This window comes from Ictalurus punctatus, chromosome 21 (genome assembly GCF_001660625.3).
Source record: "Ictalurus punctatus breed USDA103 chromosome 21, Coco_2.0, whole genome shotgun sequence".
Classification (NCBI taxonomy): Eukaryota; Metazoa; Chordata; class Actinopteri; order Siluriformes; family Ictaluridae; genus Ictalurus; species Ictalurus punctatus.
This window is the reverse complement of record NC_030436.2, coordinates 6,377,395-6,396,465: the sequence shown is the minus strand read 5'-3', so window position 1 is coordinate 6,396,465 and position 19,071 is coordinate 6,377,395. Positions and strand designations below refer to the sequence as shown.

The 19,071-nt window shown below is 40.2% G+C and overlaps 1 protein-coding gene across 2 annotated transcripts; it reads right to left on the bottom strand.

The window, feature by feature from the left end:
* Positions 1-3,605: 3,605 nt before the first annotated feature.
* nicn1 (nicolin 1) lies at positions 3,606-17,393 on the bottom strand. Of its 2 annotated transcripts, NM_001201088.1 has the most exon segments (7): positions 3,606-4,096; positions 5,198-5,302; positions 5,701-5,769; positions 6,010-6,123; positions 8,610-8,792; positions 9,849-9,984; positions 17,232-17,393. In NM_001201088.1, coding segments are annotated over 7 exon segments (690 nt in total). In that variant the 5' UTR covers positions 17,273-17,393; the 3' UTR covers positions 3,606-4,054.
* Positions 17,394-19,071: the final 1,678 nt, after the last annotated feature.

Here is a 19,071-nt window from a genome sequence, read left to right as displayed (position 1 = left end):
CAGGACCTGCAGATTTATTTCGGTCTCATTAACATCAAGTAAGAGAAAAATGACAGGCTGGCGAAGGAACCAATGTTTAAAGCTTCTATAACGCAAGCGATTCACGGATGTTCCACAACATAATACCTAACTATAAATGGATAAAATATGACATCGTTATATAAGAAATTAAAAAAGTGTTGACAAATTACTGTAGAATAAGGAATGAAGCACTTTGAGATTGAAGTTGATTTATTGAAAAATTATCAACTTCAGCATGAAAACAGTAACTCTGCTTCATGTAGGGCCACAGCACACCAGCCCATCATTGTTTATTTTCCTATAACAGCACATTCCTAAATGATTTACTCCTTACTCATAATTTATGACAATACTGCTACCATACATCTCTGTGTGTTATTCTTCTTGTTAATGTTCTGATTTATTGAATTATTGCCAGAAAACTTTATACAAAATATTGGGCACTTTTTCATAGTATCAAAACGTGATAATCAACATTACTCTTAAACCTTTTATTTAATAGGAGGCACAAAACGTGATCAAATAGCTTGATCTTAATATTTACAATCTAATTCATATGTACATTTATAAATATTGATACCCCTGGAACGGTAAGAAAATGGTAGTGTAATGTGTAAATTATATAACAGGGCATGTTTACATTATGCAGAAATGAGCCAGAGTAATTTTGAATAGACTGCATTGAGATGGTGAATAATGTATTGAATAAATAAATAAATAAACAAACAAACAAACAAATAAAGTACAGCACACAATCAATGTTTCATTACAGTCATGCTTTTCATGCCAAGAAGTGAACATCTACTGCCATCTTGTGGAATTTCTTTGTGCAAATGAGAACGGTGCGATAAATATTTTTCGTCAGATATTTAATTCAGTTGACATGTATTTTTTGTTTGTAATAAACGAAGCTGATTCCTCTGCATTATACAGTCATAAAATTCAAAGAGCATGAAATCACAAACAGAAAAGTCGTTCTATTTTGCTAAAACTATTAACAGTCAGACAATCAAAAGCATGTTTGTATTTCACCACTTGAATAATTCCCATTGCATAATCATGCAAATGCAGGGCCATAGATGGATTTGCATGCTAGGTTTTTCACGCTCATAAATATTAACAAGGTGCCAATGAGGAGGCATTAAGACGTCCGTCCTCTCGCTGACTGTTGGGAGATTTCGGACTGGAGGCATTCACATTTGGTTACTGATGTTGCATATCAGATGACATCTCTAACGTAAAGGAGAGGCAGATGGAGGTCCGAGTACCGATTTCCAATTAACCTGTGGAGTTTTAATTAATGCGTTTCATTTATGTTTAAAAAATAGACAGATGTCAGGAGATATTGGGACTGGAATATAGAGTTGATTGTCTTCCTTTGGGCTTTTATTAGCTGATTACGTATGCTGTGTGGAGCACCTTAGAATAGGATTAAATGAAGCAGAGATTAACAGATTAATGAAAATGTTGACACGTGGCTTTCCTAATAGAAAGGGGGAAAGATTACCTGATACAAGCTGTACGTTTTCATAATTTAACAAAACTGATTATTGTAATTAAAATATTGACTACGGGCCATATGACCCATATTTCCAAATCTAAAAAAATCGACTAAAATAGGCTTTAAAAAAAAAAAAAAAAAAAAAAGGGTAAAATACTTCTATGCTTTTAATTATTTTATTATATAATTGTAACACTGTACATTTGCTTTATGGTTTATATTTCGTTATACCGGTTATATTTGTATCTTAATAATATTTACTGATTTCTAGTTTATTGTAAGTGTCCTAACAGGTTGTGCTTATTTTTCAAAATAAATAAATTATGAATCAATGAAATAACTTGTTACAATAACACAAGCATTGCATGCGAGTAAAATTATCAATAAAAACCATCTGCAACTACCTAGCCTCAGATTCTTGCCTGACAGTAGTGGAACCCAATGTGGTGTTCTGCTGTTATAGCTCACCACCTCAAGGTTCAATGTTTTGTGCATGCTGAGATGCTTTTCTGTTCACCACAGTTGTAAAGAGTGATTATACATGTATGAGTTACTATGTCATTCCTGGCAGCATGAATCAATCTGGCCATTTTCCTCCTACCTCTCTTATCAACAAGGTGTTTCCACCCACAGAACTGTCGTTCATTGGATGTTTTCTGTTTTTCACACCAATCTGTGTAAACCCTAGAGAATGTTGTGTGTGAAAATCCCAGGAGATCAGCAGATTCTGAAATACTCAGACTAGCCATTCCGGCAACAACAACCATGCCACCATTAAAGTCACAGGGTTCACATTTTATGCATTGTGCTATTGCCACATAATTGAAATGAGCAGGTGTACAAGTGTTCCTATTAAAGTGGTTAGTGAGTATACATACAAGGGGTATGTCTCAACCAGCTCCCTAGTTCAGTAGTCAGGACACTGATCAGGGAGTCGGCCATTTTAAGGGCTGTCTTAATTGCAAAATCCTTCCAGTGCACTGGAACGTTCAATCCATAAAAAATCCCACAATGCACTGCAAAAAACAGGGAACATGTATGCTCAATATGTTACCTTAATGGAAATTATGTCATGTTTTCTGAAGCTTCTCAGCTCAAAAAAAATAAAAACTCTCAGCCAACTTTGTCTACGAATGTAAGTAGCTTGTTATTGTTGTTGTAACTCTCAAATTATGTTAGTCATTTTTATCATTATTTGAACGACTGACGACTTTTAAGTGTTTAACAGAGATTGGTGTAACACATTATATTTTAAATTTATGTAATTTCATTAGTTACTGATGTCAATAAAACTACGTGACTTGCGTTACGTTAAGTTTATTGTCAAGTAAACAATATTAAGTCAAACGTATTTTTAAAATAAATCACGTTTTACCCCGAATATGTTTTTCTTGATATGAGCAAGCATAAGGAAAGATAATGTAATTTGCAACCCATACTATGATAAGCTTAGTTGTGTTTCCCCTTGACTCCAAACGAGCCTAGTTAGAAAAGTTTTATACTTTATCGTCTGGTAGTCCTACAAACAGTGACAACACTCGAGGCAGGTTTTATTATAAATCCAACTTTTTCTGATCATGTCCTACACTGACGTGCTAAAATTACTGAAAGAACTATGAGTTCCACTTTGTAGTGTGTTTTTGTAGTTCGATAGGTTTTGAAAGTAATGTTAAAGTAAAGTAATTAGTAATCTGATTACTTTTTACATGCAGTAATCAGAATATAATTTTAAAGTAGTAATTAGTCATCTGTAGTGGATTACTTTTTTGAGTAACTTACCCAACACCGGTTTGATCATACACACTATGATCCTACTTGATATATGACAGAAATATTTGTGATTAAGCTAACAAATTTCAATGACATATAAAAGTTAAATATTTCAAAGGTTTTTTTTGGTGACGTTTGACAACGCGAGTACGTAGTCATGTTGCCAGAAATTCAGTTATCAGTGTCCCAATGTGTAGTGAGCCACGGTCCTTACCAGTGCCCCAACTCATGTACACCATATACTGATTACTACCTTACTATATTCACTACCTACTGAACTAGGGAGCTGATTGAGACAAACAAATACCACATAGTAACTTACCGTTTATGTTTAGTGCTCGATGGTGGTGTTTGTTTTAAGACTTTACTAATTACATAGAATGGGGTGTAAAACAAACAAACAAAAAAAAAAATCCAGTGAGCAGTTTTGCAGGTGGAAAACACCTTGTTCAACACACCTTGAGGAGGGTGTCTGCAAAAGCAGATTATAATGGGTTCTACTCCTGTGAGCCAGGAACATGAGCCTGAGACTTCAGACTTGCTTCATTGACATGAAAATCAGCATGGTATTGTTATCATTTGTGTTTAGTGCTAAATGGTAGAAGTGTTCGATTTGAGATGTTAATAATTAGGCACAACACTATGAAGTACATAGTGTACAGTGCCAATTGAGAGACAGCTATGCTTCAATACCATTGCCTAGTTTGATATAAGCAAAGCCTGGGTATACATAATTCCGGTTGAACTGTTGGTCACTTCCTGTTAAGTGTATGAAAGCAGGTTGACATCATAGCAGCCATCCACCTGGAAATGGAGAGAATAATAAAAAAGGAGTGAGTCCTTTGTTTTATAAAAAGGTAGAAAGGCAAATCTAATCTAATATATATCTAAAATAAAAATAGCACATCTATTATAGTGGGACGGACACGCAAATACACATGGCCAAAAGTTTGTGGACAACTGACCATAATACTCAGTATGTGCTTTTTGAACATCCCCTTCAAGATATAATCCCCCATTGCTGTTATATATAAAAACCTCCAATCTTCTGGTAAGACTTTCCAATAGATTTTGGAGCATGGCTGTGGGGATTTGTGCTCATTCAGCCGCATTAGTGAGCATTAGTGAGGTCAGGCATGGATGTTGTGCACCCTAACCCTGGTGCACAGTCGGCGTTCCAGTTCATCCCAAAGGTGTTCAGTGGGGTTGAGGTCAGGGCTCTGTCCAGGTCACTCGAGTTCTTCCACTCCAACCTTGACAAACCATGTCTTCATGGAGCTTGCTTTGAGTACAGAGGCATTGTCATGGTGGTACATGTTTTGACCTCTTAGTTTCATGAAGGGAAACTGTAATATTTCATGAAGGGAATACTGTAAGATATTCTAGACAATTGTGTGCTTGCAACTTTGTGGCAAGTTTGGGGAAGGAACACAGAGGGGTGTGATTGTCAGGTAACTATTATCTAAACATGTTTAAATCACAATTTCCAAAGCAGAAGTGTTCTGTATTTGAGAAGCATAAGAAAATGTGCTGTTTGATTACAAGACTTTCCTGTGGTACCGACATTGGAGACTTATTCCAAAGTTAAATAGACAGAAAACTTCACCATATCAGCAATTATATTTTTACTTTCTTATATAATAACAATATTATTAGCCTTATATTATTGTGGAGTCCCTGTGAATGAGTTGTTACTATAGAAACGATAGCATATTAGAATGAGCGGATTAATATAAACCTGTGATTTGAATTTCAAATGGCAATACTGTCAAAGCCGAATCAAATTCAAGACTTCAGCTGAGTCACAAAATCCAATATACATATACTTGCTATCTGTAGTTAGTCTTGGAGTTTGATTGGACCGTTTAGCACTCATCACTCACTGAAACAGAAGCTGGGACTCACATCAAAGCGGCCGATGGAAGCGGAGGTCTGGCTTGACTGCATGATCTCAGTGAGAGCCCACATGTGCTGAATACTGGATGACACACTGTCTGGATCAGGAAGCCCCTGATACAACAAAGATTAATCTATTTAATGACTCAGTAGCTCAGTGACCCAAACAATAAATCTAGAAAAAAAACAATTAAACACAGAATAAGTACACTGTGAGTAACACTGTCTTTCAGTCATTCTATTAACATCTCGGGGAGATAAATGGCATTAGAGGGCAACGGTGCTTACAACATTAATCATGTTATAGAGAAGAGCTGCAACCTTACTAGAAACTCATTAGCATGCTGACTGAATAACAGTAAAAGTCCTTTATATTGTACATAAAGTCTAAGTCAGACACATAAGACAATCAACTTGTAGTGTCCAGTGATCGCAGTGCAAAGTAATATGCTCAGCAAAATGTAATTATCTAGCATTAAACACTGCTCTTCCTGGAATGCTGAAATACTTGCATTCAAATCAAGAGGCTCTTCAGCGGGTGTGATGGTAGATAACCAGGAAGGAACGTCTCCCTCTGCTTCCTGGGAAAAGAAAAAATGGAGACCTCGGTGTGTGATGATTAAATCTGAAATGGTTATACAGTAACTGGAATGCTATAGCAAGGTTGAATATAGTAGCTTATATTATACTGACCAACTACACAAACAGGAAGTGAAACACAATGGGGGACTAAATTAGTATATATTTGTCATGATTTACAACCATTGAAGAATGTAAAAACTTCATCTTGAGTCATCATCTTCATCTTGTTTTATACTTACTTCAACTGCCAATGAGTATATTTTGATGTCTTCTATGTTGAAATTCAGCCAGACTGAAGAAGGCTGTCTCAGTATGAGCCGCACGTTAATAACGTTATCTGGCTCTGTCAGCATCTGTCAGCCAGCACAACAGAAGAAAAGGCTTCAATAAATACAATGGTGCAGAATTAATGTGACAGGGTTGAGACTTTCAAGGGCAAGTTCAGTCTATTCAAACCTCCAGCATGCCGCAAAAAAAAAAAAGTTCAACATTACATTGGACAAATAAGTAAACTGCAAGCTGTTGGAAATTGGAAATTAAATCACTGAAGGGAAACAAGAGGAACAGTTCAATTTGAGGTAATATTTGCTTTTGAATGCGATTTTTCTGAAGCAAAATGGAACTGATATTTGCAGCCCATGGAACTGGAAGCCTGTGGTTTCTTAAGCTCACTTGACAATATCTCCTCAGATAGGAGTGTATTTGAATATTTATTTAGGTAAGATTGTCTTTGTACATTTTTTATTTTAAAAATCTCTGTGGGTTCAACTCTGTGTCAGTTTTCTCTTTTGTTTTGAAACATTAAGTAGTAAATGACTGCTTAAGAGTTTCTAAACACTCAACTTAAAAAGTAAAGAATTAGCAAGTAAGTACTTCAAGAGGTGATAATAATTGTGACACATTGTTTGCGTTTTTAATAGATTTTTTTATTACAGTACATTTTCTTCAGTTAAAGTCTAGATTCCTCTCATATTTTATGCTAATGAAACTCAAGGGTGCCATTAATTCTGGAGCTGACTGTGTATTTAATGCACCCTGGGATAACATTTGTCACATTTCAGAGATTGTATTAGAACAGATGTTTTCCAAAGATCCTCTTTTTGTCCTTCATGGAGAAGTGGATTTTTCAGTTTAAAGAACATTTTTAATGTTGCTTCAGGTGCAGACACAATATGTCATATTTTAATAATTCATTACTTTGATATACAGTAAACAGTATATTACAAAAAAAATGGATTGCAATGGTTGTCACATGACTGATGTGACTGCTGTAACATTTGCTGTTAAATAGGAAAGGTGCTGGTAGGGATGAAACGGTTTCACTATAAAATTCCCCGACGGTTAGTATTCCTGTGTCACATTTAATTATCATTAAATCTATGCACAATTATTGCGATTTGTAAAACTCGAGGTGAATGCTGTCCACACACACCCAGCATGACTGTGACGCACGCACAGCATGCAACATAGTTGATTTTTACATTTACATTTATTCATTTAGCAGACGCTTTTATCCAAAGTGACTTACAAATGATGAAAGGATTAAGTTTTTTGAGCATGAAAACACAGCGGAAGGCAGTGACAGCGCCTTGAATTTGAATTTATATTCAATTATAAAACCTGTTTAAATGATTTCAGTGTGGGTATCAGTACTTTTTCAGCACATTTTAACAATACCGTGATAATACTGATAACCGTGATAGTTTTGGTAACGATGATCATACTATGAATTTTATATTTGAATTTGCATACTGTTACGTCTCTAGGTGCTGGGTATCAATGTTGGTAAAGCTAAAGCAGTGAATCATCTCTTCTCATTGGATCACTGAACACAGTGATAATGTGAGGACGCTGACATATTAGCATAGCATTACCCAGCCTTTGCAATAGGGAGGCTGATCTAATTTAATTAAGAGGATAATTACTATAAAATAAAACCTCTGAGATCAAGGTCTGGGCAAACAGAGTCCATGGAGATGTAAATGACTCTGAGGGCTGAATAGCTGCCAGAATGTTAACAGTTCCAGGGATCCATTGCCTTTTTCTTTTGTTTTTTTTTTTCCTTCACGTCTGACAGAGAGAGACAACTCTTTGCATCTCTCGGGGATTCTTAGCCATAACAATCAAACAGGATTTTTTATGTAATGCAATATAACAATATAATATCAATATTGTGATAAATCAAATCACATTAGACTGTTTTAGTTATTTTTTTTATACTTAAAAAAAAAAAAAAAAAAAAAACAGAACACTACTATTTTACTGGGAGTTTGTTGCTAGTTTGATATTATGATAAATACGGTGCTTTGTAGAAATGCCTACAAGTATTGTGCAATACTTTTATCCCTAGGGATATTTTTCCTGTAGATATGTCTGTATGGCGGGCGTAAGGTAAATCTGTATCTATAACTATGTGGTGCGCCAAATATCTGTACCTATATCTGGCATTAAATCATGCAGAAAAAGGTCAAGAAGTTAAGGTTAAGTTCACATCAAACATCAGAAAAAGTTTGATCTCAGTGACTCTGACCATGGCATGGTTGTTGGTGCCAGATGGGTTGGGTTTGTGTATTTCAGAAACTGATGATCTCCTGAGATTTACATGCACAACAGCAGTCTCCAAAGTTTACACAGAATGGTGTGGAAAACAAAAAACATCCAGTGAACGTCGGTTCTGTGGATGGAAATGGTTTATTGATGAGAGAGGACAGAGGAGAATAGGCAGGTTGTTTCCAGCTGACAGGAAGGCTATGGTAACTCAAATAATCACTCTGCGGTGAGCAGAAAAGCATCTCAAACCGCACAATACGTCAAACCTTGAGGTGTATCTTAGGCTGACCTGTTGTCTGTAGATGGAAAAGTAGTCCTGTGATCCTCCTTCAGTGTGTGGACTGGACATTAGGCAATAGTTTCTCACACAGGTGAACCACTGAGCGGGACTCTCGTCGCTCCCTTCCTCATTCTTCAACACTCGCACCGTCAAATAGGCTGTGTAGTAATTCTTGAAGGAGATTTCCTGAATCTAGAGGATCGAAATACAAAAAAAAGGTCATGCTTGTCATTGATATCAATTTAAAGACAAACATTTTGATAAAAATGGCTTTATATGGATACAGCTTGAAGAAACTGTTCACACAACAGGTCTGTGGTTGATTACTGCACCCTAAAGCATGTTCATTTGACACAGCACCATATTCATCAATGCAGTTTTCCTATAACATGAGTCATTAGAACCTTAACGTCAGCCAATTTTAACAATATATCACTCGAGCCCTAATGCAGACTAGCAGAGGCCCTGAATTGGAAAACGTTTAAGTACTTTAGAAGCTGGGCCAGCGTTCAGAGACACGATCGTAACTACTTATTGAACTATTCATAAAATGGTTATCGTCTGCTATTAAGTTACTACGAAGCAAAGCGTGTGAAACACTGAACAAATGTTAGAAAGAAATGTGCCACACTAATGAAAATATGAATTATGCATTTTACTGAGTGGTGATTATTCACAAGTATGGCTACATAGAAAGAGTTAGCAATTAAACTGGCAATTTACAGTAATAAGTGCCTGTCTTACTTCTTCAAGACCCAGAATTTCTGACACTTAGGTGAGTTATGCAACACATTTATGATTCTAGACGTGTAGTCTATAGTGGGACAGAAATACCATTAATTTCCCGCCAAAAAAGTATCAGATCCCCCTGAAAAAAGTCTACTTGCTGTTATAAAGGAATAAACCAACTTGTATAATTAAGATAATCATTAAAAATGCTCAGCCAAAAGATGTGACCTACTATGACTAAACACACCTTCTTTCCTTAAACAAGGTGAATAACCATCTTTGGGTTGGCAAAAAAAAAAAAAAAACCCTCACCTTCAGGGTGGTTAGCATTGGGTCACATCACACCACAGCATTGTTGATTATTTTCCTACAACAACATGCTCCTAAGTGTAATACTCCTTACATATCTCTCTGTTTTATTTTATATGATTAATTGAGTGTAATGTAGTACTAGCACTTTAACTTAAGCAGGTGTTTAGCTGCTCGTCATCCACCAGCTCCCTTTTTCAAAAAGCTTACACTGACTGGCGTTGAAAGTACGATGTCTGTGATATAAACACCGGGACGGACTGAATCGGACACCACATCGCCCAGCTGTAGAGCCACTGGGGATTTCACTATGCAGTCCACTGAATCACCGCGCATAGTGCTGGACCTGAAACAGTACAAAAACAATGAGGCTATTAATGATTTTTAAGCAAGATTCCAAGCTCTGATGATTTATATATAATTAATTTTTACATACACATACATATATTATATTATATTATATTTATATATATATATATATATATATATATATATATATATATATATATATATTATCCTGAGACCATATGTCTGTGATATATGTTATACATAACAGCAAATGATTCACTTAATATTTGCTTGAAATCTTAATAATTCCAAAGAAGCTAATTCAATTCTTCAAACTTGATTAGTAGAAAAAGAAGCCTTTATTTGTCACATGTACATTACAGCACAGTGAAATTATTTTCTTTACATATCCCAGCTTGTTAAGAAGTTGGGGTCAGAGTACAGTGTCAGCCATGATACAGAGCCCCTGGAGCAGAGAGGGTTAAGGGTTTGGGTTTTTAAAGGGAATCTATATATCTATATCTCTATATCTATCTCTATCTCATATATATATATATATATATATATATATATATATATATATATATATATATATATATATATATTGTCGCGACCGGCAGAGGGCCGGCGCACACAAGAAGGAAATCGCTCCTTCTCCAACTGCCGCACCGGCACGACGTGGGCAGCTTCCTGCCGAACATTCCAGCCGGAAGGACCGCCGCGGCAGGGCGGGACTGACGCGACTCCGGCCAGCGATTGGCGGATCCAACGGGGAAGTCCCACCACTCAGGCGACGGCGGAGGAGGATAAAAGGGCGCGCTTCCGGCCGGGAAGGAGAGGAGAATATCGTAGCGTCAAGACGGACTCCGAGGTACAAGCGCGGACGAGACTGCCGGATAGTGAGAGTCGCACATACGGAGGACGCCGGCCCGGGAAAACCCCCGCCCCACCTCGGGAATCCCGCCTCCGCCACGAGCAGACGCCGCCGGCCGTCACGACTCCACCAAACCCCGCACTCATCCACTTATAACCCATTCGCCTCACCCTAGCCACAATAAACCGCCGTTTGCGAACATCCTTCTGTCTCCTGTGGGTCTGTACGCCGCCCTTCCCCGGGCTAATTCCTCACAACTGGTGGAGGATGCAGGCATAGTACAGACCCGCCTACCACACAAAAAAAAAAAAAAAAAAAAATTATAAATAAACCCGCGAGAGAGAGGAAAAAAAAAAAAAAAAAAAAAAAAAAAAAAAAGGGAACCCCCCCCCCAAAATGGACCGCACCCTGCAATACCTGCTGGAGACCAGCCTCCAGCAGCACGCTGTGACACAGCAGCTCGCCGAGAGCCTTCAGGTCGCCATACAGACACTGATCGCCATGAGGGCTGAGGCCCCCGCTGCCTCCGTGCCTCTCCCCGACGCAAGCAGTGAGATCCGCCGCCTACTACCCCCCCTCGGCCCCGAAGAGGACCTCGAGGCGTACTTCGAAGCCTTCGAGAGTATCGCCCGCCGGGAGGGGTGGGACCGTGAAGATTGGCCACGCGCCCTTGGCCCACTACTCACGGGAGAGGCCCGAACAGCCTACTATGCCCTCGAGCCGGAGGAGGCCGCAGACTACCTGGCGATGAAGGAGGGAGTCCTGGCATGGTGTGGCCGAACCCCTGGCCAGGCAGCTACTGAATTCCATCGCTGGGTTTATCGACCAGGTGCCCGACCACGGTGCCAGATGAGCGCCCTCATCCGGATCACCAAACGATGGCTCCGGCCGGATCGGCATACCGCCTCGGAGGTGGCAGAGAAAGTGGCGGTCGACCGTTTCCTGAGGGCGCTACCCCGGGCAGAGAGACAGGCTGTGGGGGCACACGCCACAACTACGCCCCAGGAACTCCTGACTGTCCTGGAGCGAACCTTGGCCACCCTGGAGCTCGACCCCGGGGAGCAGCAGCACCTCGATCAGCCCCTCGGTGCCCAGGGCCCCCGGTCCGACCGCCAGACCCGGCCCTGCACCTGGAGGAACCCCCAGAGGGCGCCCACTTGTGAACCCCCCCGAGATGAGCCCATGCCTACAGAGCCGGAGAGGGAAGCCGCCCGGCTGCTGACAAAGCCATGGCTCGCAGGCTGCGCCCTCCATCAGCAGCCACCGCCGGAGGCGCCCTCCTTGACGGTGTGGGTCGAAGGGAGACCGGTAACCGCCCTACTGGACACCGGGAGCACGGTGACCCTCGCCCAGCCCTCCATCCTGCCTGACGGACGCCGCCCAAGCGGGACGCTCACCATGACCTGCGTCCATGGGGACACCCGGGAAGTCCCCGCAGCCGAGGTCCAGATCCGGGGCGAAGCCGGCACCTGGCCCCTTCAGGTCGGAATCATCCCCAAACTCCCCGTGCCCCTCCTCCTGGGACGAGACTGGCCCGGATTCCGGGTGGTACCGAGAGCCGAGCCCCGGAGATCGCGGCGACGTGTGAAGGGGCAAGCAAGGATTGACAGGGTGGGCCCCATCGTCCGGGAGGCCGGCCTGACAGCGAACCCAAAGAAATGCCACCTAGGGCTGACGGAAGCCCAGTACCTGGGATACCGCATCGGACGGGGAATGCTGAAGCCCCAACTAAAGAAGATCAAGGCTGTGAAGGACTATCCGCGTCCGACATCGAAAAAACAGGTACGTGCCTTCTTGGGATTGGCGGGCTACTACCGCAGGTTCGTGCCTAACTTTTCTGCTGTAGCCTCTCCCCTCTCAGACCTTACAAAGAAGGGCCAGCCAGACCACGTGAGGTGGACAGCCGATGCAGAAAGGGCCTTCCAGGCCCTAAAAGGAGCCCTCACAAGAGCGCCGGTACTCCGCAACCCGGACTTTGACCTCCCGTTCACCGTACATACTGATGCTTCCGAGACTGGGCTGGGCGCAGTCCTCTCCCAGACCTTCGACGGGGAAGAACACCCGGTCCTCTACATCAGCCGGAAGCTGTCCCCGGCCGAGGGGAAGTATGCGGCGGTCGAGCGGGAGGCACTAGCAATAAAATGGGCCATCGAGGAGCTGAGATACTACCTGGCGGGTAGGCACTTCGTCCTCATAACAGACCACGCCCCCCTGCAGTGGATGGCCAAGGCGAAGGACACCAACGCCCGGGTAACTCGCTGGTTCCTCGCCTTACAAGACTTCTCCTTTCAGGTTAAGCATCGGGCGGGGGCCCAGCATGGTAACGCGGATGGGCCCTCACGACGAGACACCCTCTGGGCCCACCACCGAGCAGCAGTAGGCTCGGAGCTGAGGGGGGGGTACTGTCGCGACCGGCAGAGGGCCGGCGCACACAAGAAGGAAATCGCTCCTTCTCCAACTGCCGCACCGGCACGACGTGGGCAGCTTCCTGCCGAACATTCCGCCAGCCGGAAGGACCGCCACGGCAGGGCGGGACTGACGCGACTCCGGCCAGCGATTGGCGGATCCAACGGGGAAGTCCCACCACTCAGGCGACGGCGGAGGAGGATAAAAGGGCGCGCTTCCGGCCGGGAAGGAGAGGAGAATATCGTAGCGTCAAGACGGACTCCGAGGTACAAGCGCGGACGAGACTGCCGGATAGTGAGAGTCGCACATACGGAGGACGCCGGCCCGGGAAAACCCCCGCCCCGCCTCGGGAATCCCGCCTCCGCCACGAGCAGACGCCGCCGGCCGTCACGACTCCACCAAACCCCGCACTCATCCACTTATAACCCATTCGCCTCACCCTAGCCACAATAAACCGCCGTTTGCGAACATCCTTCTGTCTCCTGTGGGTCTGTACGCCGCCCTTCCCCGGGCTAATTCCTCACAATATATATATATATATATATATATATATATATATATATATATATATATACACACACACATACACACACACATCATATAAGACTCAAAACCATGATCAGCAATGGTACAATTAAAGGTTCTTTTTTGTTCCTTGCACACAATATAGTATGACATACAAGGTTTAGTTTAATGCATCTACTGGATACTAAATCATAGTCAGAAAATGATAATGCTTTCACAAGAGTTTAGCTACTTTATTCATGATATAAATATTTAGCTATTTTGCATTTGCCTTTTAATCAATTTCTCCCTTCACTGTGCTTTATTTTTGCTCATTTAAATAAATTTAAATAAACTTCCTCCATCTGAACAGTAAAAATGGCTGCTTGGTCAAATCACTTAAACAGCACCACAAATTTAATTAATTCGATGACTCCAAATAATTACATGAATGACCTCTATTTAGTGATCACATGGAGTGTTTAGTAATATTTACAATGGGTAAAAAAAAAAGTCTACACAACCCTGTTACAATCTCAGGTTTCTTTGATGTAAAGAAATTAAACAAAGCTTAATGGTGTCAGAAATTTTTCCACCCTCAATATAAAATTACAACATATAAAAAGTAAGTGCAAAACAATCAAACATTTTAGGGGGAAAAATAAGAAAAATTAAAAAAAAAAAAAAACTTTCAATAACATAAGTATGCACACCCCTAAACTAATACTTTATCAAAGCACCTTTTAATTTCATTACACTACTCAGTATTTTGGATAAGAGTCTATCAGAGTGGCACATTTTGACTTGGCGATATTTTCACACACTATCTTGCAAGAACACTCTAGATCCATCAAGTTGTGAGGGCATCTCACGTGCACATCCCGCTTTGGTTCACCCCAGGGCTCTGGCTAGGTCATTCAAAAACATTGATAAAAGCCCCAGTTCTGGCTGAAGAAAAGCAGTCATAAAGCTTGATGCTGCCACCACCATGCTTCACCATGGGTATGGTGTTATTTTGATGATGTGGTGGTGTTTTCGCACCAAACCTTTTAGAATTGGTCTCATCAGACCATAGCACATTTTGCCACAATTTTGGGGGTGATTTAGTTGGGCTTGGACGTTTTTTTGTGGGAACGGGCTTCCATCTTATCTCCCTACCCCATAGTCCATACATGTGAATAATATGCTGTCACATGCAGAGAGTAATCGGTACTTGTCAGATACTCTTAGAGCTCCTGTAATGTTGCTGTGGGTATTTTGGCAGCCTCCATGGTAAGATTTTCTCTGGTCCTTTTGTAAATTTTGGAGGAACATCGTGTTCGTAGTGATGTGACTGTGGTGCTCCATTTTCTCCACTTGTTGATGACGGCATTCACTGTGTTCCATGGTACATCTAATATTTTGGAAAAAAATGTATACCCCTCTCCTGACTGATACTTTTCAACAAGTGAGATACCGTACATGCTTTGTAAGCTCAGTGCGGACCATGGCTTCAGCAGTTGGGTGAAACCAAGATGTGAAGGAAATCATAAAGAAAGAACTGATCATTATCGTGGGTTTATAATATTATTACTTTTGTACATGAGACTGAATGTGATTGGAGCCACATCTCCAATTATAAAAGGTTGTGCAACCAGGTTATTGTAAGTTGTTTCCCCCCTATTTTTCCATAACTTGTGTCTGATTTTTGAATTTGTATACATTGTAATTTCACATTAAAGGTGGAAAAATTCTGACATGATTTATCATGGTTTCATTTTATTTAGGCTATTTTTTTACATCACAAAAACCTGCCATTTTAACTGAGGTCTGTAGACTTTTTATATCCTTTGTATACATAAAACCACATGATTTAGTGCAGGGGTTCTCAAACGTTTTTCAGCCAGGGACCTTTTTAACTATAAGATCTACCAAATTAACTGCGGAAACGGAGCTTTCTATTCCTGAACTCTCTATTGACACAACACATTTGGTCCAAATTGACATTCATTAAAGGCCTGCTTGTTTTCAAATTGCTGAGGCTTGGATTAAAACTATTACAGTTTAGTGACCACTCAATAAAAAATATAATAGCTATTTGCTAATGTTGTGTTTGATTCCCACCACTGCAATAAACAAACAAACTGAACGGTTTCAGGCATGATCTCTGTGTCTCAGTTCTGAAGGTCTCTAGTTTGTGTCACGATGTACCAGAACCAAGCTGTTATGTGCTCTTGGTATTTGGTGTTTTGAGCATTCCTAATCACCCTGCCTTTCGTCCTCACCCTCTCTCTCTCTTGGTCTTCTTCTCTTATTATCTGGTAGACTAGACGTCTTGTAGTTCTTATGTCACTCGAACATGTGTAACAGATGTTTTGATTTTATCTGTGACTTGTTCCAATTGACATTTACCATTCTTTATGAATATTTATGGGTGTGTATGTATATATACTATGCTTTTGGTATCATTAAACTAAGAAGCTTTCACTGAACGATGGTGTCGGTGTAAACTTCTCCCCGAGCTCGGATGAAGATCTTAACACAAACAAAAAGAAATAAGTATGGAATGGATGCTGGGAATTGAACTTGTGACCTTCTGATGAGTAGCCCAATGCCTTAATGCTTTGGAAAAGCAGGAAGTTTCCAGTTGGAAGTTTCGAGTTATCATATGTCTGCACACATTAGGGTTTCAATTCAATTCAATTCAATTTTATTTGTATAGCGCTTTTTACAATAGACATTGTCTCAAAGCAGCTTTACAGAAATATCAACACGGTATACAGATATTAAAGGTGTGAATTTATCCCAACTGAGCAAGCCACTGAGTGGCGACGGTGGCAAGGAAAAACTCCCTAAGATGTTTTAAGAGGAAGAAACCTTGAGAGGAACCCGACTCAGAAGGGAACCCATCCTCATCTGGGTAACAACAGATATTGTGAAAAAGTTCATTATGGATTTATATGAAGTCTGTATGGCGTTAAGAGCAGCCGTAGTCCCAGCAGTCTGGAATTAAAGAAGATTTGAGCTCCATCCAGAGGCAGAAAGGATCTGGATCTCTAGTATCTCCATAAATTCGTGTGGGGACACAGGGTTTGAACAATAAAGAATTTATAGACCAATATAAGGAATGTTTTCACACTTCTCTTTGCCGCTCTAGTGGATTATTGCTTTAGTCTACGATACAATAAACATAACTTTCTAGAACTGATCCACTGATACACACTGACCCATACACAATGCTGTGGTGTAAGACAGTTTCACACCGTACACACGTCTATTTTTTTTCCACCACTAGAGGCCACTGTTGGACAACTGAAGCCTCGAGAAACGAACCATTTTAAAACACCGCTGTCTGCAAAGCTTTAACTGTTCATAAAGCTTTGTTTAGCCATAACTACTAAATATAAACGGAAATTACAACTATAAAACACTGTCAAAGTGGGTCGCAAACAAAATATCGATAATTAACGTGCTAACTGCTACATTAAGCTACAATTAGCCATGTATGGAGCTAGTTCTATAGAAATTGCTAGCTTACTTACCGATAGTAGGCTCCCTTGCGTTGAAGGTAGTTACTTAACATTTAAAAAAGTGGCAGGTGTATATGACTTGTATAACTAAACTTCTTGTAAAGCAAACACAACACTCAGTACAACTGCATTTTTATTTACAAAACGCGTCTGCTAAACGAAAAGCTAACATGTTTTCTCGGAACATCTTCCAGGGATACAGATCCGTATTACTTCCGGTCTATGCAACCATGGAAACGCGTTTTCTTAAAGGGGCATTGCGAAATTTCTAGGTTTATCTCGGTTTAATCATTGTACAGTGTATGTAATATGTAAATATGCGATTTGTGTTTGCCTAAACCTCCTATATATATATATATATATATATATATATATATATATATATATATATATATATATATATATATATATTTATATATTTATATATTTTTTTTATTTTTTTTTTTTTTTCTAATTTACTGACAAACATTTCAGGAATCAGTGTCTCAGTAAGGAATGACATGTGCTGTTATAGGAAATGTTACCACCCTGATTTTTATTGTTTTCCTAAAACACCACACCTATCAATGTACGAACTTGCCAACGATTACAATTTGTATTTTTATTTAATTTTGCAGGGTGTGTCAAATGCATGGTTTATTGCAAATAGGTGTCACAAGTGTGTATAATCTTTCTCCATGTCGTTAAATGTCCCATCTCTTATTAAGTATCTGGACACCTCTTCAAAAATTCTATTCAATTCAAATTTTTATTGCACTTGTAGTATCGCAGGGTTTTCATTTCACTCACCCTTGTACAATTGATTTTGTGGAATATCCATGAGAGAAGTTAGTCCCTGTTATAATTTACATTATAGCAGTTATAAACAATCATTCCCTCACCAGCTCTCACTTTCTTCCTATTTCTTGAAGTAAATAAAGAGGCAGCTTGCCATCATGTACCGAGAAACCAGAAAGCTCAAAGTCCTGAAGACTTTCCCGTGGTGGAAAACTTACTGACATTTGCAAAGCACTGATACTGGAGACTCCTCCCATAAATTTGACATAAACATCTCCTTACAGAAAACCTCAACTTATCTCCAATGATTCGTAGCAACAAAATGTAAATCAACTGTTTATGAAATTCAAATTTCAAGAAAATAAACTCAACATTTATAATTGCATAATGGACAAAAATATGGTGTTTTTTTGTTTGTTTGTTTGTTTGTTTTACAGATTTTTTGTCATTTCTTTCTCATTCAAAGTGTGGTCTCATTCAAACTTGTGGTTGTGTATGAATTTGAAACATTTAAATTTTTTATGTGTACTTTAGTTATAGAAAAATGAAAAGGTAGTAGTAGTAGGAAAGTGTAGTGCAAATGAAATCAGCACATATGCATAACATGCCAAGATGTTTGTGAATTTATATAGAGTGTGTGTAGCAACAGACTGTAGGTAGAGGGCAGGAGTGCTCTATGGTTTTCCAGCTCTGTTCCTGTCCAGGAGAACTGGCTGACATACACTGTCTTTAGAACACACTCATTGGTATTATTGGTTCAATAAATGGCTTTAGGTTATTCCAGTGTGCTCCAGTTTAGCACAATATGTACCCATTGCTGCATGGGCAGTAATTAAACATTCTTAATTATTCACAAGATGCACATTCAAAGAGTCAAGACCTTGCTTGATTTCTTTGTGTTGTGTTCCAGTGAAAGAACGTGGAGATTCTGAAATCACCATGAACTTTAGGCGGAGAAACAAGTCTCGGGAATGCTGATTTCCATTTGGTGCATAGGCGTTCCAGTATGTGATAAATGCATCTCAGACACCTTGAAAACGGTGGTTCCTTTTTAAACATGTATTATGAAATGCAT

Coding starts and splice junctions, on each gene's coding strand:
- nicn1 (XM_053673884.1), bottom strand. CDS start 9,974: ATGCGCGGTGATTCAGTGGACTGCATAGTGAAATCCCCAGTGGCTCTA. Junction 6,124..8,609: donor TTTCCATCTACAGACAACAG/GTCAGCCTAAGA, acceptor GCTGGCTGACAG/ATGCTGACAGAGCCAGATAA. Junction 5,303..6,009: donor TATACTCATTGGCAGTTGAA/GTAAGTATAAAA, acceptor TTGTTGTATCAG/GGGCTTCCTGATCCAGACAG.